The sequence below is a fragment of the Centrocercus urophasianus genome, unplaced genomic scaffold, assembly GCF_019232065.1.
Source record: "Centrocercus urophasianus isolate 14NV4802_14NV808 unplaced genomic scaffold, USGS_Curo_1.0 seq_14, whole genome shotgun sequence".
Lineage (NCBI taxonomy): Eukaryota > Metazoa > Chordata > Aves > Galliformes > Phasianidae > Centrocercus > Centrocercus urophasianus.
The window spans coordinates 41,909,446-41,936,283 of NW_024884586.1; the positions used below are offsets into that span (position 1 = coordinate 41,909,446).

The 26,838-nt window shown below is 36.9% G+C and overlaps 1 protein-coding gene across 1 annotated transcript in view; it reads right to left on the reverse strand.

The window, feature by feature from the left end:
* Positions 1–26,838, reverse strand: part of BEGAIN (brain enriched guanylate kinase associated) — a 104,398-nt gene that overhangs the window by 36,482 nt on the left and 41,078 nt on the right. The window contains exons 3-4 of the mRNA XM_042813613.1: positions 18,217–18,378; positions 13,528–13,594 (exon numbers count right to left, since the gene is read on the reverse strand). Of these exons, the coding sequence (XP_042669547.1) occupies positions 13,528–13,594; positions 18,217–18,378 (229 nt within the window). The remainder of the gene's footprint in view (positions 1–13,527; positions 13,595–18,216; positions 18,379–26,838) is intronic.

The following is a 26,838-nucleotide window of genomic DNA, read 5'->3' on the forward strand; positions in this document are numbered from 1 at the left end:
AAGTGTCAGGTCCTGCATTTTGGTCACAACAACCCCAGGTAACCCTATGGGCTTGGGGAGGAGTGGCTGGAAATCTGCTTGATGGAAAGGGACCTTGGTGTACTGGTGGACAGACAGCCGAATATGAGCCAGCAGTGTGCCCAGATGGCCAAGAAGGCCAATGGCATTCTGGCTTGTGTCAGGATTGGAGTGGTGAGCAGAACTAGAGAAGTAATCCTGCCCCTGTACTCAGCATTGGTGAGGCCTCACCTCAAGTACTGTGTTCAGTTTTGGTCACCTCAGTACAGAAAGGACATTGAGGTGCTGGAGCAGGTCCAAAGAACTGCAACAAGGCTTGTATAGGGCTTGGAGAATATGGCCTATGAGGAGAGACTGAAGGAACTGGGGATGTTCAGTCTGGGGAAAAAGGAGGCTGAGGGGAGACGTTACTGCTCTCTTCCAATATCTGAAAGGTGTTACAGTGAGAGTGGGGTTGGTCTCTTCTCACTGGTGACAGGTGACAGGAAATGGCCTCAAGTTACACCAAGGTAATTTTAGGTTGGATATCAGGAAACACTTCTTTATAGAGAAAGGGTTGTTAAGCAATGGAATAGCCTCCCCAGGGAGGTGGTTGAGTCATCAATCCTGATGCTCAGGGACATGATTTAGCAAAGAGCTATTAGAGTTAGGATCTGGTTAGGTTGTGGTTGGACTCAGTGATCTTTAAGGTCTTTTCCAAAATGAGTGATTCTATGATTTGTAGAAAAAAAAAGGAATCCTGAAGACCTCAATTTAATTATTATTATTATTTTTAATATACAATGATATATGTTTTATTCCAATCTGGTGATTCTTGGTGATCCTCAGATTTCTTACTAATATATTTTAAAACCTCAAAATTTTATTTGCTGTGGTTGTCTTTAACGTGAAAATATGATTATGAAAAGTTGTTAAAACTATCCATTTTCAGAATAGGTGTTTAATATTGTCCTTGGTTACTTAGAAAATACATAGTACTTCATTGTCTCGTGTGTTCTCCTGAACACACAAACACACACAAGTCATTGTGTTTTCCTTCATAACTGTACTAAAGCCAAGGCCATGCCTAGCAGATAAAATACCAAACCCATTTTGGTATTTCTTCTAGTTACATGCACTTCAGATGCATCATTGTATGTAAGAAGTTACAAAATCTTCTTCTGTATCTTTTTGCTTTGTTTATCTATTCCCTGTATTTCAGGACTTGTAATTGGTATTGACTGCCATGAGTTCGACAGAGCACTTGCTACTTGTACAATTTCCTTTTTACTTAGCAATTCTTTCTTCAAGGCTTTTAATCATAACTTTCTTTTCTTTCATTCCTAAGAGTTAGATCTGCTTTTTAGCAAAATAACATGAATGATGATTAGCAAATGTTTAAAATATTTTCAGTCAGTTAGTTTGGCTCAAAGTAATTATCAGTTTTGTGAGATTCACTCTTTTTTTTTCTTTTCTTTTCTTTTTGCGTTGAATACATACACTGTTAGTTTGGATTTTATTTTGAATAGAAATATCAAATGCAATAGATTTGATCTCTTACATTTAAGCACCAATTCTCTTCAGTTCAAAGATAATTCTTTCTGTTAATCATAATACAAGCAAAGGGAGAATTATGTTTAATGTAGAAATCATGTTTTCATAACTGGGAGATTTTCATTATAAATTTTTTCAATGTGTTCCAAAGAACTCTATACTGACTGTAAATGACTGTCAGCATAGGTTGTTAAAGCTAAAGATGACAGCATTATTTCTTCTTGTGTGCTACCAGTAGCAATGTTTAGAGATGCTGCTCATCTCCTCCTCTGTTGCAGTGTGGTTGTCTGTAGGAACACAGACATAGATGTGCTCTGCCGCTACCTCATATGAATAATTCAAAAATTATTTCTATAATCTATTTATTTTCAAGTCTAATTATATTTGAGGTGCTAGGCACAGTATAGCATGCCAGCACCAGACTCTGGAGTCCATTGATCTCTCTTAAACAAGCTTATTTAAGCATTTCAGTCACACAAATCTTTTATGTGAGCTTCAGTCATACTGTCTGATACTAATGCACATGCATCCCATGAAATCTCCCAAATTTCTGGGTTACCCCTGGATTGCTACCACTGGCATATGGGCAAATCCAGACCATCTTTTCATACCTCTTGACAACTTGAAAAGTTTTATCTTTGATATCTTCATTTCAACAATGAATGTGAATATTTCTACCTTTCAATTCTTTTTTTGTTTTGTTGTTATTTAAGTTGATGCCCAGCTGATATAACTGTCCACTTCCATATACGGTCCCTTCCTATTTGCTTTGGCAGATACAGCCAAACCAGGCAGCTTGTCTTTCTAATAAGAACTAGATCAATACTACTAGAAGCCCAGTTCTCCTATGTGTCCAGCCATGTGCCTAGTTTTCAACTATCTTCCCTGTCATCCTGCTTTCCATCCTGCTTTATTTGTAGGAGAAACACACATCTGACCAGGAATTACATGGATTTCTCATATCTTTCAGCTGTCTACTGGGTACTCTTGAAAACAAAAATCTAGTTGGCTTTAGTCTCTGTGAAGAAATTGATAGTAAACGGCCTCATTCTGATTCCTGGGGCCTTTAAAATTGTGTTACATCAGTGTAAAAAAGAGAATTTGTATATAAAACATCTGAAGAAGTGGGTAGAATCCGTGCTCCATCAGCACTATTTCCAAGAAGGCTTCTGGCCTGTAATTCCTCTTCCTTGTGGAATATGTCACTCTTTATTTTTCACTTCTGGTTATTTACCAGAAGACAAATTCCTGGAAGCTGAGCAATGGAAAATTGGGCAAGACCATACAGTGAGGGTTTATCAAAATCACATTGCAGCAGATCAAGCCAATTTTGTGAGTTACCATGAAGGAAAATGAGTCTTGTTCAAATAAATTTTCATCCCCTGATGTTATATTTACTGAGCTCCTGCATCGCTGTAACTGGGAACACTGAGAAATATTAATGTAAACAGTATGAAAATTCTCAACAGAGCACAGTAGGTACTGGGGAGGCTTGACATGGTAATCTTAGTGCAGGCTGACATGGTCATATTTTGGACTCCACATTTTCTTAGCAGGATGTTTTGGAAGATCAGACAACACCATATACCTCACTGAGACACCTCTCAGCATCTTGAGTTGGGCATTGGTGACTCTCTATTAGTAGAAATAAAATCGATCTTTGCTTGATGCTCAGATGTCTCTGATGACCTTTAATTTTTTTTTTCCTGGCACCTTACATAGAAATTAAAGGTTTTAATATATGAATGCACTATATTCTTTAATAATTGTTCGTATTTTCAGTAGAAACCTGAAGGAAAAGATTGCTAAAATACTTACATATGAAGGAAACTTTGAAAGAAAATTTAAAGTGTCAGTTACATAAACTTGACAAACTGTTTTGGTCAGTGTATGGAAACTCGAAAGACCACATTTTGTGATGGAATTGAATTGGTTACTTTGACATCACCCAAGACTGTTACAAATTCCATTGAACTTACTACAGCTGGTGCACAAAATCCATTCAGTAAATTTTACTTGAAATCAAGCATTGAGTGACTTGGGCTAATTTTATTAGAGGTTGTAATTGTATCCTCTTTCTAGTAGTTGGGTAACTGTAAAAGAACTACTTGTTAATTTAAAGCTCAAGCATCTGACTGATGGGTGCATGCTAATGAATTTTAGATTTAATAATCACATCTTCTTTAATTGAATTGTATTTGCCCAGACAGAGCATATAATTAAATCAAGTATTTTCTAATTCTTCTCATGCCAGATTACAGCATGGTGCATTGGGGAAAAATAGTCAAAAGTATGACTTTAGTTCATTTACGCCCATTGAAAACATCTTCATCGTGAATGTTTGGAATATTAATCATTTCCCAAAATAAGAGGATGTATTTTTCCATATATATCTCTTACAATGATTAATAAGGGTAAAGAGGCAGCAAGGCTGAAAAGTATGGCTAGGACAGAAATAGTTTTAAGAAAATTCATCAGATTTATACAGAAGACAGTGAAAATTCATAATGTGTGACCACCAAGATATTTCTGATTCTCAGATGCCTTTATGGAGAAGGAGAGAGTCCCATTGTTTAGGGATGTTCACTTGTTTTTACCTGTTTGATAATGCAGAATTAAACTAGGCTCTCAGACAGAAGACACATGAAACAAAGCCAAGAAATAGTTACGAGCTGACAGAAAAGAACAATGAGGACATACTTATTTGGAAACTTTGATGTGCTTGTGTATACTGTGTTGTGTGTTCCCAGGATGCAAATTGAAGACTGAGGAGATTTCAAGACATAAAGTAAAAAAGAATCCTGACTTAAATAAGGGGGGAAAAGGTCTTTTAAGTTGGAAAGGGATTTCAGGAGTACAAACAAAGGGAAAGAACAAGCAAGTAAGGAATTTGTAAGAAAAGAGACCACAGTGAAATTTTTACAATCTACTTTGCCCCTTTATGAGAATTGCTGCCTGAGGAGGAGGGCAGAATTTAGGCATGATGTTTAGTCTTCAAGCTTATTTTTTTCTGATTGCTTTGGTGGATTAAAAATACAGCAGTAGAATTTATAGTGGGATGTTCAAGTTTGTCAGTTTCTTTATTTCATGATAAATAAAAAAAAAAATAGATAGGTGTTCCCAATGCATCTTCCGTGTCCATAACGATTTAAATAGTTCATTCTGCAAAATAGAGCTATGAAATGAAGCAGCATGTTTTTTTCTCTGATAAAGAATGTAATCTTGTAAGTCTAAATTACTGATCTGCCTTAATTTGGCCATCAGAGTTAAATTATAGAATTTATGTTTTTTTAATAAACATCACTGGATGCTGATTAAAAAATGACCTGGGGCAGAATCTGATTTCTCTTTCTGATTTCCAAAGAGAATATTGTTATCAAAGACTATTTTGTAGGGCTATAGCAGTCTGAGGTTCTAGATCTCATGATGTATGATGTTTCACTTGAAGAATGATTTGCTCTTAATATTACATTCAACTTTGTTCTAGGGAAGATCTTATAAAGATTTGTTTCCTTGACTACCCCATGTCACAGTCTTGAAATGTAATTCCATGAAAGAAAAGAACATAACTATCACTAGTGTATAATTAATAATGTATCACAGAAATAAATATGGCTAGAGTAATGCTGTCAAGTGCTGCATCTGAAACAAAGGCATTTTCATTGCAAGTTTTTTTTAGAAAATACGTGAGATGAGTATTTATCTTCCCACTCTAAAAAAGTCTAGCACTAGTCTGGAAAATTTCTTCGTGGGGTAAGTATGTCTTGACAGAAGTCAATAGTAATATAGCCATTCTGAACAGGGGACACTAGTTCATACCAGTTATCATTAATGGCTGTATAGATTTGTTCCCTCTTGGAAATATGATTGACCTGTACCACATAGGAACTGCTTGTATCTATACCTCCAGCTAGAGGTCATCATGTATTTGGTCTCGAGACTTTCACCTCAATGCATGTCCTATGTCTCACTTGAGCTCATGGTAAAGACACTTGTTTCTTATACAGGTCATTTGGAATGGAAATATGAACAGAAAAGCCATTATAAACAAGGATACTTTGTTTATCTGAATTAAATGAATGTAAACAAACCTTGTCTGGGTAAGGAATCCCATCATTCTCTGCTTGGGTTCTGCTTAGATATACTAAAATATGGATCTATGCTGCACTTGCTGATTGCTTCCCCAGTCATGAACCAGTGGGCTGGCTGCTCAGTGGCGCCTGTTTTACAATTACTCTGCAAGGTAAGAGTCTCTGCACAAGGGGCTGAAGTTAAGAGCATCATATCTGTACCCTGTAGCCCTGCCATTCCACCGCACCTTTTTCATTTGGTTAGGACATTGTTCCAGACACTAGACTGTGGTAAAAGGATCCTTTCCTGTTCATAGCTGTTGGGTCAGGTCAGCTCAGGGTCAGCTGGTTATAATCAAACACAATCAACTCATTGCCTGACCCTGCTGATAATGTAGGCAACTTGTTGGAAGAGGGAGGTGAGGTCTTACTTGCTATTATCTTCCCCAGCACTGCAGTTATGCTTGAAAAGATATACCCATCTGTTTATGGTGTAAGCCTTTCTAAGCTGACTACTCTGGGCTCTTTCTGCTTTTTCTGCTAGCAATTCAGATGGAGCTGACAAAATGTGCTTATAGTCTCTCTGTGTGTCTCTCACATTTCATATCAGTGGCAAGTCTTGTTAGGATGGAGTCCTGCTGGATAATAAAATGCTAGATAAATTACAGTTGGAAGGACAAGAGATGGCATGATGAAGCAAATGTAGTAGTACCTTACAATGCCGTGTTAGTGAAAGTAGATTGAAAGAAGAGATGTGTGTTTCTGTAGAAAAACAAAGCTTATATCTCTACTGAGCAAAGAGGACTCAGCTAGAGACAGAGCCATGTGTGGTAAGAAAATGTATGGAAGATCCCATAGTGTTGATGATCCTACGTGCTCAAAGCACAGTTCTGTGAGCATGAGGGATCCAAACAGAACAAGACAAGGTATAAATCAGACTCCCTCCCTCTTTCTTTTAATTTTCTCTTGAAAAATGTCATTATCTTCTTATCTGAGTTAATGTAACATTCCCTCCAGTACATTCAAGGTTCTTGAATTCTGTTGCTGCTGTACTATTTCCAAAAGGTAATTTACTTTATTTAGAAATAAACTAGATTATGAAAGCAGATGACAGAAACCTCCTATGCCGATCTGGTCTAAATGGGACAATACTTTTCTTAAGTAAGTATCTCAATTTGTTGTTGTTGGGTTTTTCTTTGTGTTTTTTTTTTTTTTTTTTTTTTTTTTTTTTTTTTTTTTTAAATACCCTGCCAAATCTTTTAATTTCTTACTTAATTTCTTTTTAAGTTCTTATTGGGATATAAGTCACTGGTATAAGAAATGAGGGTGAGGAGAACCTAAGACATGTTTTGATTTTTGTTGTAGACGTTGGATTTGTATAGAGAAGATCTGAGAATTTTTTGGAAATTAGCTCTTTGCTGAATAATTTTCCTTGCTGATGACTTTGGCCAAGGCTTTTCAATCTTCTGTGCTTTGTCTTCCGCATTCATTATTGCTCTCATGAAAGGCTTTGAGATGTGGAGTGCCTGGCATACAAAATATTTTCAGGCTTATTTGTTCTCTTTCCTTTTCCTTGTGTTGAATTGGCAGATAATTGTGTATATGGAAGGATGAGATGCAGAGCTCCACAGCACAATCATCATTCAACAGAGAAGACACTGGAGATAAGGAGTGTCTTTGTCACTGTACGCCTTCCCAAGGTTGCTGGTACTTGTAGAGGAAGCTCTTCCAAGAGGGAAAAACAGAGCAGAGGAATAACTCTATGGCTCTGGAAAAGTCTTCACTAACTAGGATGAAGCTGGACTGCTTCATAGGAAGTGAATCTCCTTTCAAAGAGGGAAGAAGAAAGGACCAAAGAAGAAAGCACTGCTTTGCTTTTGTGAGGCAGTTTTGTGCCCTCCAGCTTATGCAGGGCTACCAATCTGATGTATCTACTTAGTCTGAGCCTGTGTTACAGGCTGTGCTATGGAAGTTAAACTGTGGTATTCGAGAAGGTTAGTTTTATATCCTCTTTGGCAACACATTTTCTTATCTTGGAAATTAGTATTAAAAAAATCAGTTAGAGGTGGAAAAGATCTTTAATATAAAATGCCTGTAAACATAAAAATATGATACCTAAAAGCCTCTTAGAAATGCATTTTTAACCACTATTTTTATAATTATATGTTTCTGTGCCATGCATGGTCATTTCCTTCCTTAGAAATGTTTTGCAGTTGCTTTAGTCAAGGAGGCATACAGTTTCTCTGGATTTTGCCTCAGATAACCAACTAATATAAATTTATCTTGAACTTCACAGCTGTCTTCACTGAATGTGGGCAAATGAGCCTGCCAGGTTGAGCTGACTCTAAACTTTTTTTGTCTTTGGGATGCAAATTATTTTAAGTATAATTAGGTCATCTCTAGTTTTCATCTTTCAGTTTTGATTTGAACCATTTTGGAAGGTAACCAATAGCTTTCATGGGACTCTCAGATGCAGGCTAGTGGTGATCTTAAATTCTGAGGCTGAACTCACTTTGGTACTCAGGTGATTTTAATGCCTAACTGGATTTGTTCATCAAAATCCTTACACCATTCCATATTCTCTACCTTTGTTGTCTGGAAATCCAGAAATATATTTCCTTTAAAATGATAATCCCGTAACACAAATCTTCTGAGCACATCTGAAAATTGCTCAGCTCTTATTTAATTCCTCTTTGGATTTCTACAGCTAGAGATGCTTGGGTATATTACGGCCAACAGACTGAAAGTCCCTAGGTATTCAAGAGTAGGATAAATAATTACTTATAAAATAGAGCGCAAAGTATTTGCTGAACACCTCTAAATCATACGTAGAGGACGAAACCAGATAAAAATTAGTGCAGTGCTCAGATAATACAGCATTTCAGACCTGATAGTCCTAACACAAATCCCCCTGTACTGATAGTTTATATAATAATTTCTTCCAACTCTATGGCTGATTCACACCTCCCAGCTTGCCTTAATGTAAATTAAAAATCAGGCATTAATGTGTTGCAACAGCTTTCATCTTGACAGATATGATAAAATACATAATCACTGTGTATGGAGGGAGAATATTGCTTTGCATGGGGAGGGACTGATGTCCTGGTGGCTGAGGGTGGTGGAGATGGAGTCCAGCAGTTCCTATGGAGCTAAACATAGGAGTCTGATCATGTTCCTGATGTCTGACAGCACAGAGTATTGCCTACAGTGCTGAGAGGTCCTGAACCAGCACTGAGAGGGAAATAACCAATGTTTTTCTTTCCTTAAAAACATCAACCTAATCCAACAGACTGGGGGAGAACCTGCTGATATTCTTTGAAGCAGAATGTTAAGGTTTTGGTTTGGTGGCAGTCTTCTGACAGATGGACTGGCAGACCAAGGAGTACTGGGTGTGATGGTTTACAGAGCACATACACTGATTTATCAGCTAGCTCCCAGGTCACCAGAGGGCTTTGCCCCTTCCCACAGGACTGCCACCCTCACTATCCGTCTCTAATGCTATCTGTGTTTATTTCGCTATCCATCTCTAATGCTATCTGTGTTTATCTGTAGGAGATACAAATGGCATGATTTTGAGATGAAACAGGAGCTTAAATTTTGCCTTCTTAAAGGACTTTACATGTGTAAGAGATTATTCTTTTTCATCATTGCCTTAAAGCTTGCTGGGGACACAAATGAACAAGTCCAAGCAAGTCCTGGGCAAGGGTTGAGAAATCCTTTGTCTGGAGAACACTAATGGACAAGTCCTGGGCAAGGGTTGTGAAATCCTTTGTCTGAGGGACACAGATGGACAAGGCCAGGGGCAAGAGAAGCTGCAGATTAATGGCCAGGAAGCAGTCTTTTGTGTGGGTTTATCTTGAGGAAGATGGCCATCTCAGGAGGTGCTGCACATGACTCTTACCTAAGCACCCAGGAATGCCATGAAGGCAGAAGGATAAAAAAAGGGACCTACAACCATGAAGTTAGGTTTTCTGGTAACAGGTTCCTCATGAAGAAGAAGAGGTTTCTGACATGAGAAGCCTCACAACCTGCCTCTCTCCCTCCTGAACTTGCTCTGCGCTCTACCTGGATGCTGAAGAAGAACAAAGGTGTCTGCCATCAGATTCCTCACTATGGAATTCCTGCATGTTGACAAACTCTCCTGTGTTTGCTACCTGAGTCCTGCTGCTTCCTCCTGGATTGGGTCTGTGAAACTTCTTCCTGCTACCTGCTTGCTGCCCAAGGCTGGCCATGCTGCTGCTGCTCTCCTTCTGCTGCTTTTGCTTCGGACCTTTGAAACGTCATGCAGCAGGACCGCTGCTGGATCACGGTGGTGACTATCCCCACTTTATGTGATTCTTGCTTATTTCCTATCTTTCCTATCGCCCTCCTTCCCTTCCTGGTCACCCTAATCTGTAGTAGTAGTTGTCCTTCCCTTCCCCGTCTCCCTGATCAGGATTTGTAACAAACTGGTCGGACCAACATTTGAACCGTTGTTTCTTAATCTCACGCCAGGTATGAATATATTAAAAGAACCTCCTCTCCCTCCTATAAATTGGAGCGAGACAGCATGAGAAGTTGCTTATATCACAGATGATGCCAAGCTTACTTTCTACTTACAGAATAGATACTTCAGACTCTTTCTGGGGAATAAGGTATGAAATCAGATTTTATGGTACATTCAAAATGCAGGAGTGAAATGGGTACAATTTTCATTATAATTTAGATTTATTAAGAACTATTACTGGGTATCTGTCAATTCTTCCCAAATGTAGATACTATTAATAATTTGTTTTATGTCTTTAAAGGAAAATGCAGAACTAACTGCAACAGAAAGCCTTAAAGCTTCAGAAACTTTTTAAAGTAAGTGAGGATCATATGCAAAATATCATTGAATTAAGTTGATGAAAAGGTTATATTAACACATGGTTGAGAAGACTTTTATAATCAACTTGCATCTGCAGTTTGTGTGACTAGCAGGACTGTGGCCAAGAATCTGCAGGAAACTCAGACCAGTCAGTGCAAGTGAAGTATGCTGGTAACAGGAATTAGATATGAAAATACATTCTTTGATTCAACAGCCCCAAGATAGACTCATAGTAAAAAATTTAATGACTTTGCTTAGTACTTTCCTGCAGCTTAATGGAAAAAAAATAGTTATGAGGCTTAATTATTTAAGAAGACAGTTTGCATATTCCCTTGATTCACCGGTGCTTAAAGGAGCAAACAAATCTTCTTCATTTGAAGACCATGGTAATGGAAGGAACAGAAATTTATTTAAGTAATAACAGCAGGATCTTAGCTCTGTGCTGCATCTGCTGGAACAGTGTCATGTACTTAAATTTGACCTCTTTAATATACAAAACTCTCCACTGATTTCAGGTTTCAGCCCTTAGCCATCACAGACACTCTGGTTTATATTTTCATTTGGAGTTCTGATGTAACAGAGGATTCAATTGGATGTCATTTTTTGTGATCAGGACTTTCAAACAGTTTTAAATATTTTATAGCCTAGCACTCAAAAGGAAGCAGAGCCTAAGAGAAAAATAACTGCTACTTCAGCTTCTTTCCTGTGCCTGCTAATGAATTAATGATTGTTTTTTACATCCTTTCAGAAGACTTTAACATTCAGGATACTCAAACATCAACAGAAGAAGGAGGCCAGAGTGAAGTCCCAGAATAGTCATGATGAGCTGGGACATCTTAGTGGAAAAAGAAGAGATATAGGTAGCCTGTAAAGGCAGGGAGAAAGGTTCTTCTGGAGGCAGCCCAGATCACCACAGGAAGGGAGAATACAAAATTTCTCCCCTTAATACTTTTGGACACATTAAATGGTCAGAATTTGCGTACAAATTTCTGTATGTATGTGTGCATATATGCACATGTATGTCAGAATAGAAAAAAAGGGAAGGAGAGAGGGAGAAGGTAAACACAGCTTATATATTTGGTAAAGGTAGAGAAATCAAAGGCTTTTGATTTTATAATGGCAACCTGAATAAATTAAACTGGAAAATAAACACAGCTGTTTCTCCTAAAGAGGAAAGGGAGGGAAAGGTGTCCAAGAGCACAGCCCACCATGACCTGTTGACTAAGCAGACCAGCTGTTATTTAATTCAGCTTTCTTTGAAGTATTAAGTGTTTTGAGATGTTCTGAAAATCAGATGATTTGGTACTTTTTTTTTTCCCCAATATGTCACTATTTTCCTCTTTTTTTTTTTTTTAATGGAATTTCTATCAGATTTTTTTTGTTTGGTTGGTTTTGATTCACGTCTCCAGTTTCAGTGTTTCAGAAGGCAAATCAGTCTGGATTTAAGTGGTGTGCAAAGCCTGGCTGATCTTCTTCGAGTCTCTGAAGCTTCCTTCAATGACTGTCAAATTAGTGGGATAAAAAGAGGTACAGTGCACCATGGATGGAATCTTCCTTCTTTCTGAGATATGCTCTGAAATCTTTGCTTTATGTTTTAAGAGGATGCATCAGTTTAAAAATTCTTTGCTTTGATCTGAAATACTTGCTGAAAAAGCAAGGGTTTTCTGGAGTCCTTCCTTTTATATATATTTTTTGAATATCTTTTACCATTCAGAATGCCTGAAAGTTATTTCTGTTTTGTAGCATGTAATAAATATTAGGTTAAAGATGAAGATAAAATCCTGAAGTGATTTAGATAAAAGGAAAAAGAATGTAATAAAGGAAAAATGGAGAAAAAGCCACCATGAGATCAAATGCATTTTATGATTGTGTATAAACAAATATCAGCTCTAACTCAGCTGTAACTTTGCCCTGTTTCCAGCCAGTTAAAAATGCATCAATACTTCATTCATTGTCATCTATTTTAATGGAGATAAGAACAAAATCATTTTCAGAAATTTGTCTCTGATTTCTTTGTAAAGGATGATGTCACTCGAGTATGCTGCCAAAGTCCCTACCTATTTTCAAAGAAAAATAAATCCTTCCCTTCACTCTAACCAGTCCATTCATAGAAATGTTATCTATGAGACCTTGCAAGATATTGGCTTATCCTGGCTTCCTTATAGCGATATGTCAGGCCTCTGCCTGGACATCTGTCTGCTGTGTACGCTGTGCTTGCTTGGGACTTGCTAGGTGTAGGGCCAGGCAGGGAAAAGAGCAAGGACTGACCAATCACACTGATCTGGGAGAGAAGGAAGGGCAGGCTGTGCACAAGATCTTGGCCTGAAGATCTTTTGAAGATCAAAACAGTTGTGTGGTTTTTCTTTTTCTATTTTTTTCTCTTGAAACATTACCATTAGATTTCTCTCTGGCTTTTCTCCTAGCAGCGAGGATGATGACCCAGTGGCATTAGCAATGAGCCAGCATGCTCAGGACGTTGCCATTTCTTTCAAACATTTTCAAACCTTTTTGAATGAGTGGTGCTGTAATTTTTGTCCTAGATGGAGACCGTAAGTGGTGCAGTGATTTCCTTACTCAGTAATTGACCTGTGACACTGACTTCGACATTGTGATTGCAGATGCATGCAGATCATAAATTTATATGCTGATATTTATAGTGTAGGCAGCGTACAAAAATCAGGCTGTTCAAGCTCTATTAAATTAACTAATAAAAGTTAAGTGAAAGTATCTAAAAAGCTTGAAAAAACCTTAGGTTACTCTATTTAAATTGGTTAATTAATGAAAATGTAAATATTTAAAACCCATGAAGTTATTAACTAAATTAGTGAGAATTATCTTAAAGTTACAATTTACTCAATCAGATCATCAGCCAATGCAATCTCTATTTAAATTAATGGAGATACACCATTTTACACAGCTTGGGCTTTAGATCATGACAATGATAAACCCGTAGATCTTTTTCAAGCATACTACACTTGGAGCAAATATGTTTGTCATAGGATTTAAGAACCATAAAAGCACATTTAATATTAAAAAAAAAAAAAATCACTTATAACTTACCATTCTGTAAAGTTTATCTTCCAGATCCTGATTAATTCTTTGTAAGGCTAGGTAATTGTTTTGTATCCTAAAACAAAGATGATATCATGTAATTGAATGTATTTTTTTTGTGTTATTTTTACCTGAAATTTTCACATCAGTACAAAACCTTGGCTTGCACTACTTGAAATCTATTTGCTTACCACTCCTGTTGCCAGTCAGTGGTTTCCTTTGAAATGCAATTACCACCTACTTCCTAAGCAAACTTCTATGTCATATTTGTTTACTATATTTAGCAGCAAATTCTGTCAGGAAGTAAAAATGTGTTTGCTGTTCTGTGCTTATGTGCAGACATGCTTCACAGCATGAGAACTTGCACAAAGGGATTGTAGCTGTGCATCAGGCTCACAAATTATATGTCAGGGAGGAGGCTTGAGCTTTCTGCTTAGACACTACAGGAAGAGATTTAGCAGACTCTCCTAATGTGGAGAATTGCAGCAGAAACCCAATGACTGCAGTAGAAAAAATGACTTAGAAGGGAATATTCCCCTTTTGACAGAAGTTCAAAGGAATTGCACATCCTTGAACCTCAGCAACACATTCTCTTTCTTCAGCAAATAAATCTAGATATCTCACACTGAAAATGTGGGTGTTTATTTTTATTAGAATTCAGGAATGGGTTCAAAAGTATCTGCATAAATTTATGAAGGAAGGAATAGTGCAAAACAAAATATTTTTTCAGTGCTTTTCTAGCTCGATTTCTCTGTACCTGAGTCTTTTCTGCAGTACAGAGCTACGTGGAGTGCATCTTACAAGGTTTGAAGATTTCTTTCCCCTGTATTTAAAAACATGAACAAAACTAACAGCAATTGCAGCCAGATAACCTATATATCCATCTTATTACAATGGCAATGCACCAGTGGTTTTAGTCCTAAGATTCTACAGACAATATTTTTCTCTCACTACAGATCACTGGAAGATCAGTTATCGCTAATATAATGGCTTTCAAATGGCAGTGTTTCCATGCAGTAGACAGTAGTTGGTTTTTGCAGTAACAATATGCTTCTCGGCTTGTATCAAGTCTTTATCACATTTTCCTGTGTTATATGTTTATCAGAAAATATTCCACAGACAGTTTTTGCATTGAAAAAACTGACCACCTCCCAGCAAATAAAATCCAAACAATAAATCTAAACAAAAAATAAACAGTACATAGCAAGCTGAGCTTCAAAGAGCATTTCTGTTGAGAAAGGTATGCAAAGATAGTAAAAATAAGCATAAATGTGCACACAAATATAAGCACGTATCCAAATAAAACCCAAATTTAAATCCACTGCTCCAAAAGAAGTGGCAGAAAATGTGGATTGAATGGGGAGAAACAGACTTAGCAACAAATAAAAGAAAGTGTTAAAGGGATACAAGACAAACACGGCAATTACTGTGAAATAAAAAAGAAGGAAAAATTATTCAAATTCAAAATGATCAGAGGAGTAAATGGTAACTTAACTCTGTGTAGAAAAAAAATATACACATAATCTGAGTCTTGTGCAGTAAGAAATATTTTTGTCATAAATTTGGATTCTCTAAATAAATGAATCAAAGAGCAGGTCATCTTCATTAGTCTCTGAAACCAGTTTAAGGAGAAAATCTTTCCATGTGAATTGATAAAAAATTATTATCGTTTTGATGGCTTTTGATGGCTTTTTGTTGTTAAATTAATAGGGTTATATGATACCCACATACATACATGTGTATGCAATAAATGCATGTTTAGATTCCTCAGTAAATTGGACTCTTATGAAAAGTATTCTGACCACACTGAATGCCAAGTATCAGAACTCTAACCAAGCAGACAATACATTTTTCTCAAAGACTGCAAAGAGAAAGCCTGCAAAATCTCTATTTCAAAGCCCTCACATGGCTCTGAAATATCTGATGTAAAACACAGGCTTGGGTTAGCCTTCTGCAAAGAAGAGAATTTCACCCTGAGTTCAGCTTAGCTTTGAAAGATGACTTAAAATAGTAACCTTGTTCAAAAATCTTTTTCTGTTAACACGAGTTACACTGGTTTTCTTACAGAAACAAAATACTTTTCCTCTGTTTATTCTAAAGCTAACACAGCTACCAAGTTTCTGATCTGAAAACCCCTTTAGCCCATGATGTGTCTAGCTTTTGGTGAAACAATTAAGTGCGGGGGCTAATCTTAGCACTAAAAATATGCTTGTATGGATTCATTCCTTGTGTTTTAAGATATCTCTGCTCTCTGAAAAATGCCAGGAAGACCTTGAGCAGCTGGTTCCCAGGGTGCAGTCTCAAGCAGGAAAACCAGTGTGACCTTAGGAGAAACTTTTGAGTTTCCATATTAATATTTGAATATTCTGAAAATGTAATCTTTAAAAAGCCATGCTGTTCACTCTAGATAGGGGAATCACTGTGAGGAATGTGAAATTCCCAACATCTTTTCAGTCACTTTTCGAAGCCCTACTTTACGGTTAATATTTTGAAACACTCTCAGCATTGCTTCCAGTGGGTCAAAAAAGAAAGATGGAGGTCAAAAGCCTTGAATGCAGTGTCACATAGATGACTTTCTTGCTTAGGTTAAACAGTTAATTCTGGACAAATTAAGAGGTCAAAAGCTTTCAAAAGGAGCAGAAAAAGATGGCTGTTCAGATTCTCAGAAAAAATTCTGTGCACAATGCTAATGGAATTTTAATAACAGAAATGATCTCTAGTATGCAAGTGGGATCATTGTACACGTGGCTTATTTGTTATAGGGGCTGAATTTTTCTCCCCATGTTGTGAATAAAGAAAGAAACATATTATTGAAACTAATTCTGATTCCTTGTTTTTCTCATGCTGGTTTTCTGATACTGGTGACATACTGCTGACATGCTTTTGGATTTCCAACAGTTTCCTTTTCCAGGCTGGGAAATCTATTTGTTTAACTTGTGGTATGCCTCGCTATTCTCAGTAGTAACATCTTTAAAGCTTGTAAAATATTTTGGGTCTCCAATGTCTCTACCTGCCTGAAACATAATTTTTCAATATAAATTTTCTTCATAATATAATACAATGCTCAGAGTACAGGAAAGTCAGTTCTACTAATCTGGTGTTTAGGTACTATTTCTAGACTTTGCCATGAGCAAAATGAAGAATGACTGGCCTGAATTTTGAAGAGTACTTAAACTGTCAGTGTCTGGTGATGTTGACATAGGTTATTTTTTTACTTAAGGAAAACTGTATATTGTCCCTTTCTTTTAACAAAAGTGGGATGGCCAGTCCTTCAGATAAGGATCATTCAAGAATTATGACAGCTGTGTCTAAAACAATATTTTGGGAAAAAACGTTGCCAATGTTCCCTGCCCTTAGAGCTGTAATATAGCAGAACAAAACTACATCAAGTGTAATGTAATTTTCAGTACACATTATCTTAATGAAATGATGGAAAATAAATACCAATGGCAGAAAAACAATATGGAAAGCCTCTGCAGAGCTCTTGATAGATAAGTATAGATTTTGCAGTCATGACTCCTATAATCCATCTGCTCATTTTGGTCTTGTTTTAAGAAGCCTCGGAGATAGGAAAGAACCTAAGTTATAAGAACACACTAGTTGTTTCTTAATTTAAGATCTTACAGCCTAATTATTTTTTTTAATTTACATAGAATTATTTGGTTGACTCAGGTTTTCTTTCTTTTTTTTTTTTTTAATTTATTTTATTTTGTTTTTCTGGCTTTGTTGTACTTCAGTTTTTGCCTTCTGCAAAGAATGATTTCTTTGGGTGTAGCCCTGGAACAGTTTGTTCTGAATTTTTTTTTTTGACTCATCCAGTGAATTAAATCAAATAGTTCAATTATCTGTGTACTTTTCAGCAAAGTCTTCACAAAAAATGCAGATACATTCCTACATAAATGGATAATAGTAGGTTCCAAATTGTTGTAAGCAAATGGAAAAAATTAATACTGAGAATCACTGCTAAGTTTAGTGCCAGATTACAGACCATTTTCATCATTACCAAAAATGTCAGGAGTGCATGCTTATGATAATTTGTCATTAACATTAACTGGGCCCTTGATTTGCAATAGCACTGTACCACAGCTTCAGTAATTTTAAGTAATAGATTTTTGGTATCAGTCATTCTATCTGGGGCTGGAAACTGAATGATGTAATGTATCATGACATAAAATGTCATAATATTGTTTATATTGATCTTAGTTTCAGCTTTGAGACAAATACTCTTTTCTTGTATCAGTACAGTGGAGAGTAACAACTGAAAATTTGCAGACAAATTGATTAATCATAGAATCATACGAAGGAGAATTAAAAATAGAATTAAAATGTTTTCTGTATATATATATATATATGAGATGTGTATGTATTTATGATACTTTCATATGTATAATTTAACTAAGTACTAACCAACACATGATTACACATAAACAATATCATATACCTACCTATATACATGTTTCTATTTGCGTGTTTACTTTCAATACAAAATATGTTGTGTATGATAAATACAGTTTCATATGCAGTATGTAATACATATTCATATATGTGAAATACGTATATTCAGCATGAACATAGAATGTTTAATCAATAAATAATAAATATTTGAGATATGTATTTATATTTTTACTTACATATGTCTTTAATACAGCCTTTTGTAAATTCCTCAAATCTGCTCAATTCAAAAAGTTAGTTACTAACCTTCTCAGTTTTTCAGTTACTTTCTCAAGTTCCTCCTGAGCACGTCTCAATTCTATTTCAAGATACTGACGTGTAGAATCAAATTCCGTTTCAAGCATTTCCAGTTTATGGGTAGTGTATGATAGACGTTTTCGTAATTCCCCCTTCTGTTCTTGCAAAGTACTAGAAAAGCAAAAGATCACAGCTGTAGAATTTAGCTGCTCCTGAAAAGCTTTTCATGATGCATTCTCTGACCAATTCTCTACGGTATTTAATGGCACGGAGCCAGTGAATTGTGCTTAATAATTTGTTTACTGCACTTTGAAAATCTTCTGATTTAGACAGCTGACTGTCTTCCCATCTGTCCTAGTGCATTCACTGTTAATATCTCATTAGCCACAATGGAACATTTTGTGGAAGAACCCTCATTAAAAACAAAACGCAGTCTAGCGTTTGGTTTAACACAGGAACTTTCATTTAGAGTTACCCTAAAATATAGTGACTGAAGTAGCAGATATTTATAGAGCAATGAATGTATATAAACTATGCAAAACTGTTTCCTTGCCAATAGCCAAGGTTATAACATTTTCTAGAGAAATAAGTCTTTGTCTCCTTTCATTCAGTTTGCTCCTTAGTCCCACAGAGCTGCTAATGATTCTATACTTAGAGTTTCGTCATGAGAATTGAAGTCTTAATAATCAATTATTACTATGTTTCTCCATTTTCCTACCTACTGGGGAATAAATCCATGCTATTTACAAGTGTGACCCCGAATTTTTCACAGTACCTTCACTAAGAAAGAATGTATGTCCTGCTTGTAAGCTAGATGCTTTTACACTCCTTGAGAAAGCAGTGAATTTTTTCAGAGAGGTTTTTCACTTTTCGTTTTATTTCAGAGACAATTTAAGATAGTCTAGGTCCAGGAGATAAAAGCACCACTTTTACTGTGAAGGTCAAAATGCCATCTTCCCAAACCATGCACCTGAATTTGCAGTGATGACCCTGGTGATATTTTCCCCATCTGTGTGTTTTCAAGAGAGCCAGTCCTCTCTTGCTTCCTTATCTGCATGATGGAGCTCTTTCGTCCTAGTCTACTTGGTGGTAAGTTCCTCAATCTTCTAACACATTTTCCAAGTGAATAGGAAGCTGGGGCTCCAGCTGGAACTGGTATCTCTAGAGGTGACTGCACCTCGTTTCAAATTACTGCTATCTCTGCTAATATTGAGCTGATCTCTCAGCTTTGGGTGGGAGCTCTGAGGCACCACAGAGCTGTAGTCTTCCACCACCTAGAGACAAGAGGGCTAACAAATGATGTGTTCTGAATTGCCTTAGTTTTTCTAAACATAAGATAAAAAATAATTTTTCATAAAAGAATGGCAAATCTTGATGCCCTCTGATGTCAAATCTGTACTGCCATCAGCATAGGTGTACTAGTATTTTGGATCTTTAATAAGAAAAAGGTGATGGGAATAGCAAGCGATTCCTCAAGGAAAATTTATCTGAGCTGGCTTCAGTGGGATGATCTTCTCCTTTACCAACTACTATAGGATCTTCAGTAAGTTAATGCAAAAGCTTTACAACTGATGCTTACTTGATCCATGCAACCTATGCTTAGGAAACAGCCTAGTGTTTTGCCTGCATAGTGCTCTATTTCAATTACAGGTGTTGTGTGGTTACAGTCATTTTTGGATTACCACTTGTGGTTATTTTTTTTTTTAATAATATATTCTAATTCAGACATTTAATGTAGCTTTTCAGTCATTTAGTTTTTATATTTCACTTGGTGAATATATCTGCCTTGTTATCTGGGAAATAAGAATCTGCACCCATGTTGCTCATATCTGTACATCTTCATTCATGAGGTTGCCACATCACATCACTTTTCACTTGCTCTTGTTCTGACTTATTGTTCTTTATATTTTTCTGCTCATTTCAAAAGAGAAGTCAGTTTTCCTTCCTGTAACTTGGCAACTTGGATTTTCTATGAAGTGTGAATTAAGGTATGAACTTATGGTTGGGTCTCCCTCCCTCCTTGGTGATATTCAAAAGCTACTTGGTCAGGGTCGTGGGCATCCTTCTCTGGGTGTACCTTCTTGTGAAGAGGTTGGGCCAGACAGATTCTGAGGTTCCTTCCCACCTCCATCATTCCAGGATTTTATGAAAACTAGAGTGGAAGAGATTTAATCTTAAATCATCTGTCAAAATCTAAGGTTTGTACAAAAACAGGAGCTTTTCCGGCTATGGTTTTGAATGTTCAGGGTGCTGCTTTATGTCAGGCAAATTCAGTTAATGCAACTTTGGTGAGGTCAGGTGTAGGTACAACCTGATCCTGCTATAGAAGGAAGTTTTTCCACAGGAAGAGTTTGACCTTTGGGTTTATTGAAGGTGTAAAGAGAATGCCTGGAGTATTTAAGTCAGTGACAATCAAGTACATTCTAATGAACTAAGAAAACAGTCTACATAGATGCACTCTTCACATAATGCATTCATATACTACTGAAACATATAGCCACTTGTATGGAATAAAATAAAGAAATAGGGATAGAATAAAAAAAGAAAGAAAACCCTCAAACTGGGAAAGTTATTAAATATTTATTTCCTTTTTAGCCTTACTGAATTAAGCAAGTTCTGAAAAGATATTTAACTTGCTATAGGCAGGGACACCTCCCTCTAGACCAGGTTGCTCAGAGTCCCATCCAGCCTGGCTTTGAATATTTCTAGGGAGGGGGCATCCACAACCTTACTGGGCAACCTGCTCCAGTGTCTCACCACACTCACAGTAAAGAATTTCTTCCTAATATCTAGTCTAAATCTGCCCTCTTCCAGTTAGAAGCCATTTCCCCTCATCCTGTTGCTATATGCCCTTATAAAAAAATTGCTGAGTACTGAGTATTGTAGAAAGAGGAAGAACATACAATGTTACAAATTTAATATATCTAATAACAGAACTAGAGTCAGAGTCTCAATTTTTATTTTATAAAAATCAAAACTATTTTATGCTGGTTTTTTTCTTCCCCTTCCCCCCCCAGTTTGTTATGAAATATGCTTTCTCTGAAAAAAAAGAGAAAGCATGTTCCCTTTACTCCCACTGTTAGCTTCAAGTTTTATCAGTTTATGCAGTGCCTGAATCACATTTCTTTGTGCTGTGTTACTTGCTTTCTTATTCTAAAAGACTGGGCTTTTCACAATCAATACTTTTGTTGTGTACCAGTGTAAACTTTTGTAGTGGTAATTTAGACATATTTGAAAAAAGGAAAAAATTAAGAAGTCAAAATGCGGTTGAATAAGTTAATCACTTTTCCTGTTTCTCCAAGACAACATAATCCACAAACTAGCCATGTTGTTTTGATTCTCTTTGTCATATAAGAGTTCATTAGAAAAGTTCACTGCACAATTTTTTTGATGCTGGTAAATCAATATATCTCAATTAGTCATTATCTTCTGTGGTTAGTCAACTCTTTTTTAATTATAGATATAATGAAGAATGCATATATTTTCAGGAAATATATTCAGAAAACGGATTTTAAATAAATATTCGGATATATGTTCCTCAGTTAAAAAGTAAGAAAATAATTCAATCAGAAATAATACAACCAGGAGAAGAGAGAATTAATTTTCAAAGAATAAACTGGGAATAGAGTGGTGCTATGCCTTAGGGAACTCTGATTGTATATTCCATGGATTTACTGAAACACAGGCAGCTGGGGAAGTAAGGAATTACAGGACAGGCCCCAGATTCCTGCACAGTAGGACCGTTTGTATGAATGGTTCCCTTTCTTCTACTGATCTCTAAAGCTCTGCTCCTGTTTCAACAAGTAGTTTACAAGTCATTGCCTATTTTACTTCATTAAAGTATTTCTCTGAATACAAGGACAGTTAGTACAATATTAAATACTGTACTTGAATGGTCAATGTAAATCTCTCAAGGGGGGGCTACTTAAAAGGTGATTAAAAATGTGTCTTCAGTCTTCCCAAATAAATACTTTCAACAATTATCTATGCTTATTCTCATTAAAAAAATTATAAAATAGAAAAGAGAACATATTGGCAAACAGGTTCTTGTCCAGAAACATCGTAAAATAGCCAGTAATTGCCAGGTTTGAGTTCTGCAATTGTTGCCTGAAAGGGAATTTGAAGCCTTCTTCCCTTGAGCAGAACTCTTACAGGTAGACGCTGTTGAATTTGATTGCTGGATCTTGTCCTCAGCTGCAGTGTAGGGGAAATCTAATCATATGGGAGGTAGTGCTACTCAGACTACATTTAGTGAAAAGAAGTCTGTTCTATACAAGATAGACTGGAAGGCTACACATGCAAATCCAAGTACTACCGAAATACAAGTACTTTCCTGGTGTGAAGAATTACCATCCCTATGTGATCAAGAGAAAAACAAAAAATGTTCTTGCATCCCTAATGTTACCTCTCACCTTCCTTATTTTTTTTTTTTTTGTGCACACAAGGTGATGAGTGGTCAAAATAATTTTTTTTTTCCTAGAAGTGCCCCCCCAAGCCCTTGCTTCAAGCTGAGTACTGGAACAACTGCACAGCCCAATGGTGACAGAAAACATGCCTATCTCAGCTTCAGCTGGTTGGTATTCATCTGCAGTGCTGTCCAGATGAGCTGTATTTATTTCACTGGAGCATTTCAGTCCAAGAAAAGATGCCATGTGGTGGTAGCTCTATTCTGAGAAAGGTGTAGTTGGAAAAAACAGATTTTCATTGTACCTGTGTGATCTCCTGCCAGCTCATCTGCCTGGCAGATGGCCCAATGGCAAAGGAGTGCTGATGTGTAAAGTTGGAGCTGCTCAGCTGTGTGGAGGCCAGAGGATTTCTTGAGATTTTTACCCTCAGGCAGACCACAAAGATAATGATCCCTGGGCTTTTTCTCCCTGAGAGCTGATGTTTGTGGGCCTGCCCCATAGTTAGAGTATTCTGGAAATCCCAATTTCCCACCTGAAAAGTCAATATACATTGGCAGCACTTTCATGCTTCTTGCCATCTCAGGGCTTTGCCTTGCAGGTGGTTCTGCAATGTTGTTTTAAACTGGTGCAAAAACATAGTTTCAAATAGGAAATTCTCCCTGAGTTAATGGATGACATTAATGACACAGCTCTAGTAGCAGCTAAAACAAAATTTGCTTAACATTATTAGGACAGAAATAAACGGTGAAATAATGCAAAATGTGAACAAAATGGTGGCCTATGCAAAATATACTGAAAAACAAGGAATCTGAGTTCCTACCCTCTGGGTTTTGAGGCTCTGAGTATTGTACATTACCTTGAACACGTGGCTGATATTATATTGGACAAGTGAGTTAAGGCAGTACAGGCCTGACGCAAATGTTAATGCGTCTGTTCAGCTGTGGCTCCCATTTTGAGTTTGCAGAACTGGATAGACAATATCAGGATGAGAGTAAGATGACCTATTTTAGAAGCCTTCTTTTAAAGGAGGTGACGTAAATCTGGAAGTACCCATTCCTTTCCATTAATTACAAGGGGAATCTAGTCAAGTAGCTCAGACGTAAATAACCACATCTTGTCAGATAACTCCCCCTCTTCCTGACTCAGTTCTCTGTGTATGAAGTGAGGTAATAATATTTCCTTTCTTATCTATTCAGATTGCATGGAGGCCCACAAAAGAAGGCGACTAAACACTTTAAAAGTGTTTATCACATCTATTTTATGTCAGTGATGTGTCACATTCTAAAAAAGGACTACATAGGATTGGAAATTTATGAGCACTGACAGAAATTTTAAAAATATGTTCTGGAAAAGGACTGAAAAAAGCATCTTTTCTTTCTTTCTCCTTTTTATTTTATAAAATTTTATTTTATTTAGAGAACATCAAAATTGATCAGTTCTATCTAGGTGCTTGCTCTGAAAGGATCTATATAATAGAAGAGATAAGGTACTGGGAAGAGCCCAAGGGCCATCTGTGAGCCCAGATTTGCTGTGCTGATTTATACAACTCAAGATACCTAAAAGCAGTGATGTGGGCAGCCAGAAGGCCTTGGCTCAAGTTTGTGCACTCACTCTTGTGGAAATGCTTTCTCAATAGCATGAGACTTCAGGGGAATTATGAGAAGGGATGTCCTCTTTGGCTCAAGGAGAGCCAAAAGCCACATTCCCGTTTTCATTTCTGATCTTTGAATAGAGTTTATATGCAAGTCTGATGCGAATCTAAATATCTTGGAGACATTCAAGGTCAGGCTCTGAGCGCCTGGTGGAGCTGTAGGTGTCCCTAGTCACGGCAGGGGAGTTGGGCTACATTACTCTTGAAGGTCTCCTCCGACTAAAACAATTCTATGGTTCTATCAGTAGAGAGATGAAGGCAGTTAGCTGGGCAGGACTCTGGTGGATTCTTCCCAGTAAGTGGCTAGTGAGGAGCAAGCTGGTGGCAGAGAGCTCTGGAGATTTGCACAGGTAGCAGAGATGTCAGTGGATCCTCCATGCCACTCAATTCCTACTGACTTGAACTGGCCTGCATAGGCAACTTGATCTTGGAGTTATCGGGCTTCAGCAGCAGCAGCATCCATGTACATTGATCTGGATTGCCTAGGATTCCTCCTTCAAGCACAGCTCTGCTGTGTATAAGTATATCATGGGTCACATTGGATCTGCATGCTGCCCAGGCTAGTCATGCTGCAAAAGAAGAAAGCTTGGCCTAGGAGGATTTGCTCTGGGATAATAGTTGTGTTACTGAATCTGTGTCACCAGCAATGGTTTTTACATTTATAGATGGGAAATGAAGTCCAAACATTTAGCAATGGTTTTCTAGATGAATGAAAGATATTTAATGAAGCAGTAATCAGATTTTTATGTTAATCAAGTTTTTGTTATGTGTGACATGATCAGGATCACAAATTTGAGAGTAATGTTAAAGCAATCTTTCTTGTCTGCTGTTTTTTTGTGGCTAACTTGGCTTTTGCTCTATCTGATTAGAGAAATGGAATCATATCACAAAGTCTAAATCCAGATATGTTGTTATCCAGATATGGATTTGAAATTCATTTTGTTGAGGTTACAGATTACATTGCTAAACCTTGGTGAGCTCAGTCCACAAATAGTGGCTCTCCTGCTTTTAGTTCAGCAGCTTCATTTAGACCCTGACAAATACATCAACCAATTTGTATTTAACTTGTACAAAAGGTCCTGGGAAGAATGTAAACCAGAAAAGAGGGATAGTTTATCAGAAAATTAGAAAATACTTTGGAAGGAAAGTGGGGAGAAAAAAAGATGTTTAGCAGTTGAAGTCCAAAGTGCTATGGGAGAGATTGTTAGCATGAGAGTTCATTTACAGTGCGTGGAGTGCTGACATAATATTGCTGGACTTTGGAAGGTAGCTTTTTTAAAATTTAGGATGTGAGTATCCGCTGAATAATTCAATTTAAAACTCATACCTGACCAAAGATATGATACCACAGATGGTGAGTGTGTCTAACCTGTGCTAGATTTATAGGTAAGAGGTAGAAAAGAGCAATCTTTCTTATGAATCAAACGGATATTCATTTTGGTTACACTGACTTGACAGACTCATTGCAGAAGAGATGTCTTCTATATCAACTATATGAAGCCCACAGACATATGTATCCAATAGAAACATTCACTATTAACTGTAATATGAAGTGATTAAGTAATGAAGATTCAGTTACATGTTGATATTAGGAAAACCTTAGAGGGCCAGCTGTCAGCACTGAGTTGTTTTAAGTGAATACTGTTATTGTCAATGGAACGTTGTTAGATTTTTGATATTTTCTCATAATAAAGATATGCAAATTGTCCTTTATTTAAAGTTACTGTCCATAACCTAAGGCTCTGAAGGGATTGCATAGAAATACAATGAATAAAATTACAGCTTTCAGAAATAGACGCTATAGGTGTTTTGATTATTTTAAGGGAAGCTTCCTCAGCAGGCAATTGCCATTCCCCTAGCGTGATGAAAACACTAAAGGGCAAATGAAAATGAGCAGTGAGAACCCAACCTGCATCCAAGGAGCACATCATTATGAACAGCACTGGGGAATGATGAGGAAAGAATGTGAATTTAAGATTGGGATTGCCCAGCATTGTTCTCCAATGCAAGGAGATTGAATAGCTGACTGCCTCCTAGAGGACTGATTTAAAATATCTGTTAACTTGATTTGGATCTGGAATTTTCAGAATATATTCCACTTCCTATTAACGAGATGGCCAATTTTGCCTATGAGACCATTGCAATTGTAAAGACCAGAATGTGGTCAGACTGGCTGATTATAAAAAATGAATGTGGTGCAATGAAAAGAGGGAAGGAAATGTGTGCCCAAATTCAAAGGTGACTGATGCACAGAGACACGATTGATGTAATAGAAATAGTTATGATCTTTGTCTTCTTCCAGGCTGCCTTATAGTTCATCTGTTAGGTTCTTTCTAAAGCCTGTGAGATCTCACTGATTTCAACTTTGGATTCTTAGAGTCAGTGACTTTTATGTGCAAACTGTTGGGTTGGGTAAGTGATCCTCGTTGCTAGAAAATGAAAGGATGAACTAGTGAGGAAAAAGAGATTTTGCAAGAGACAAAAAAGCTCATACATTTTGATACATTTGATACATTTTCTGGATCATTATCTGGTAGTAGAAAGAATATGTTTGTTTTCTCTTGTGAATGGAGG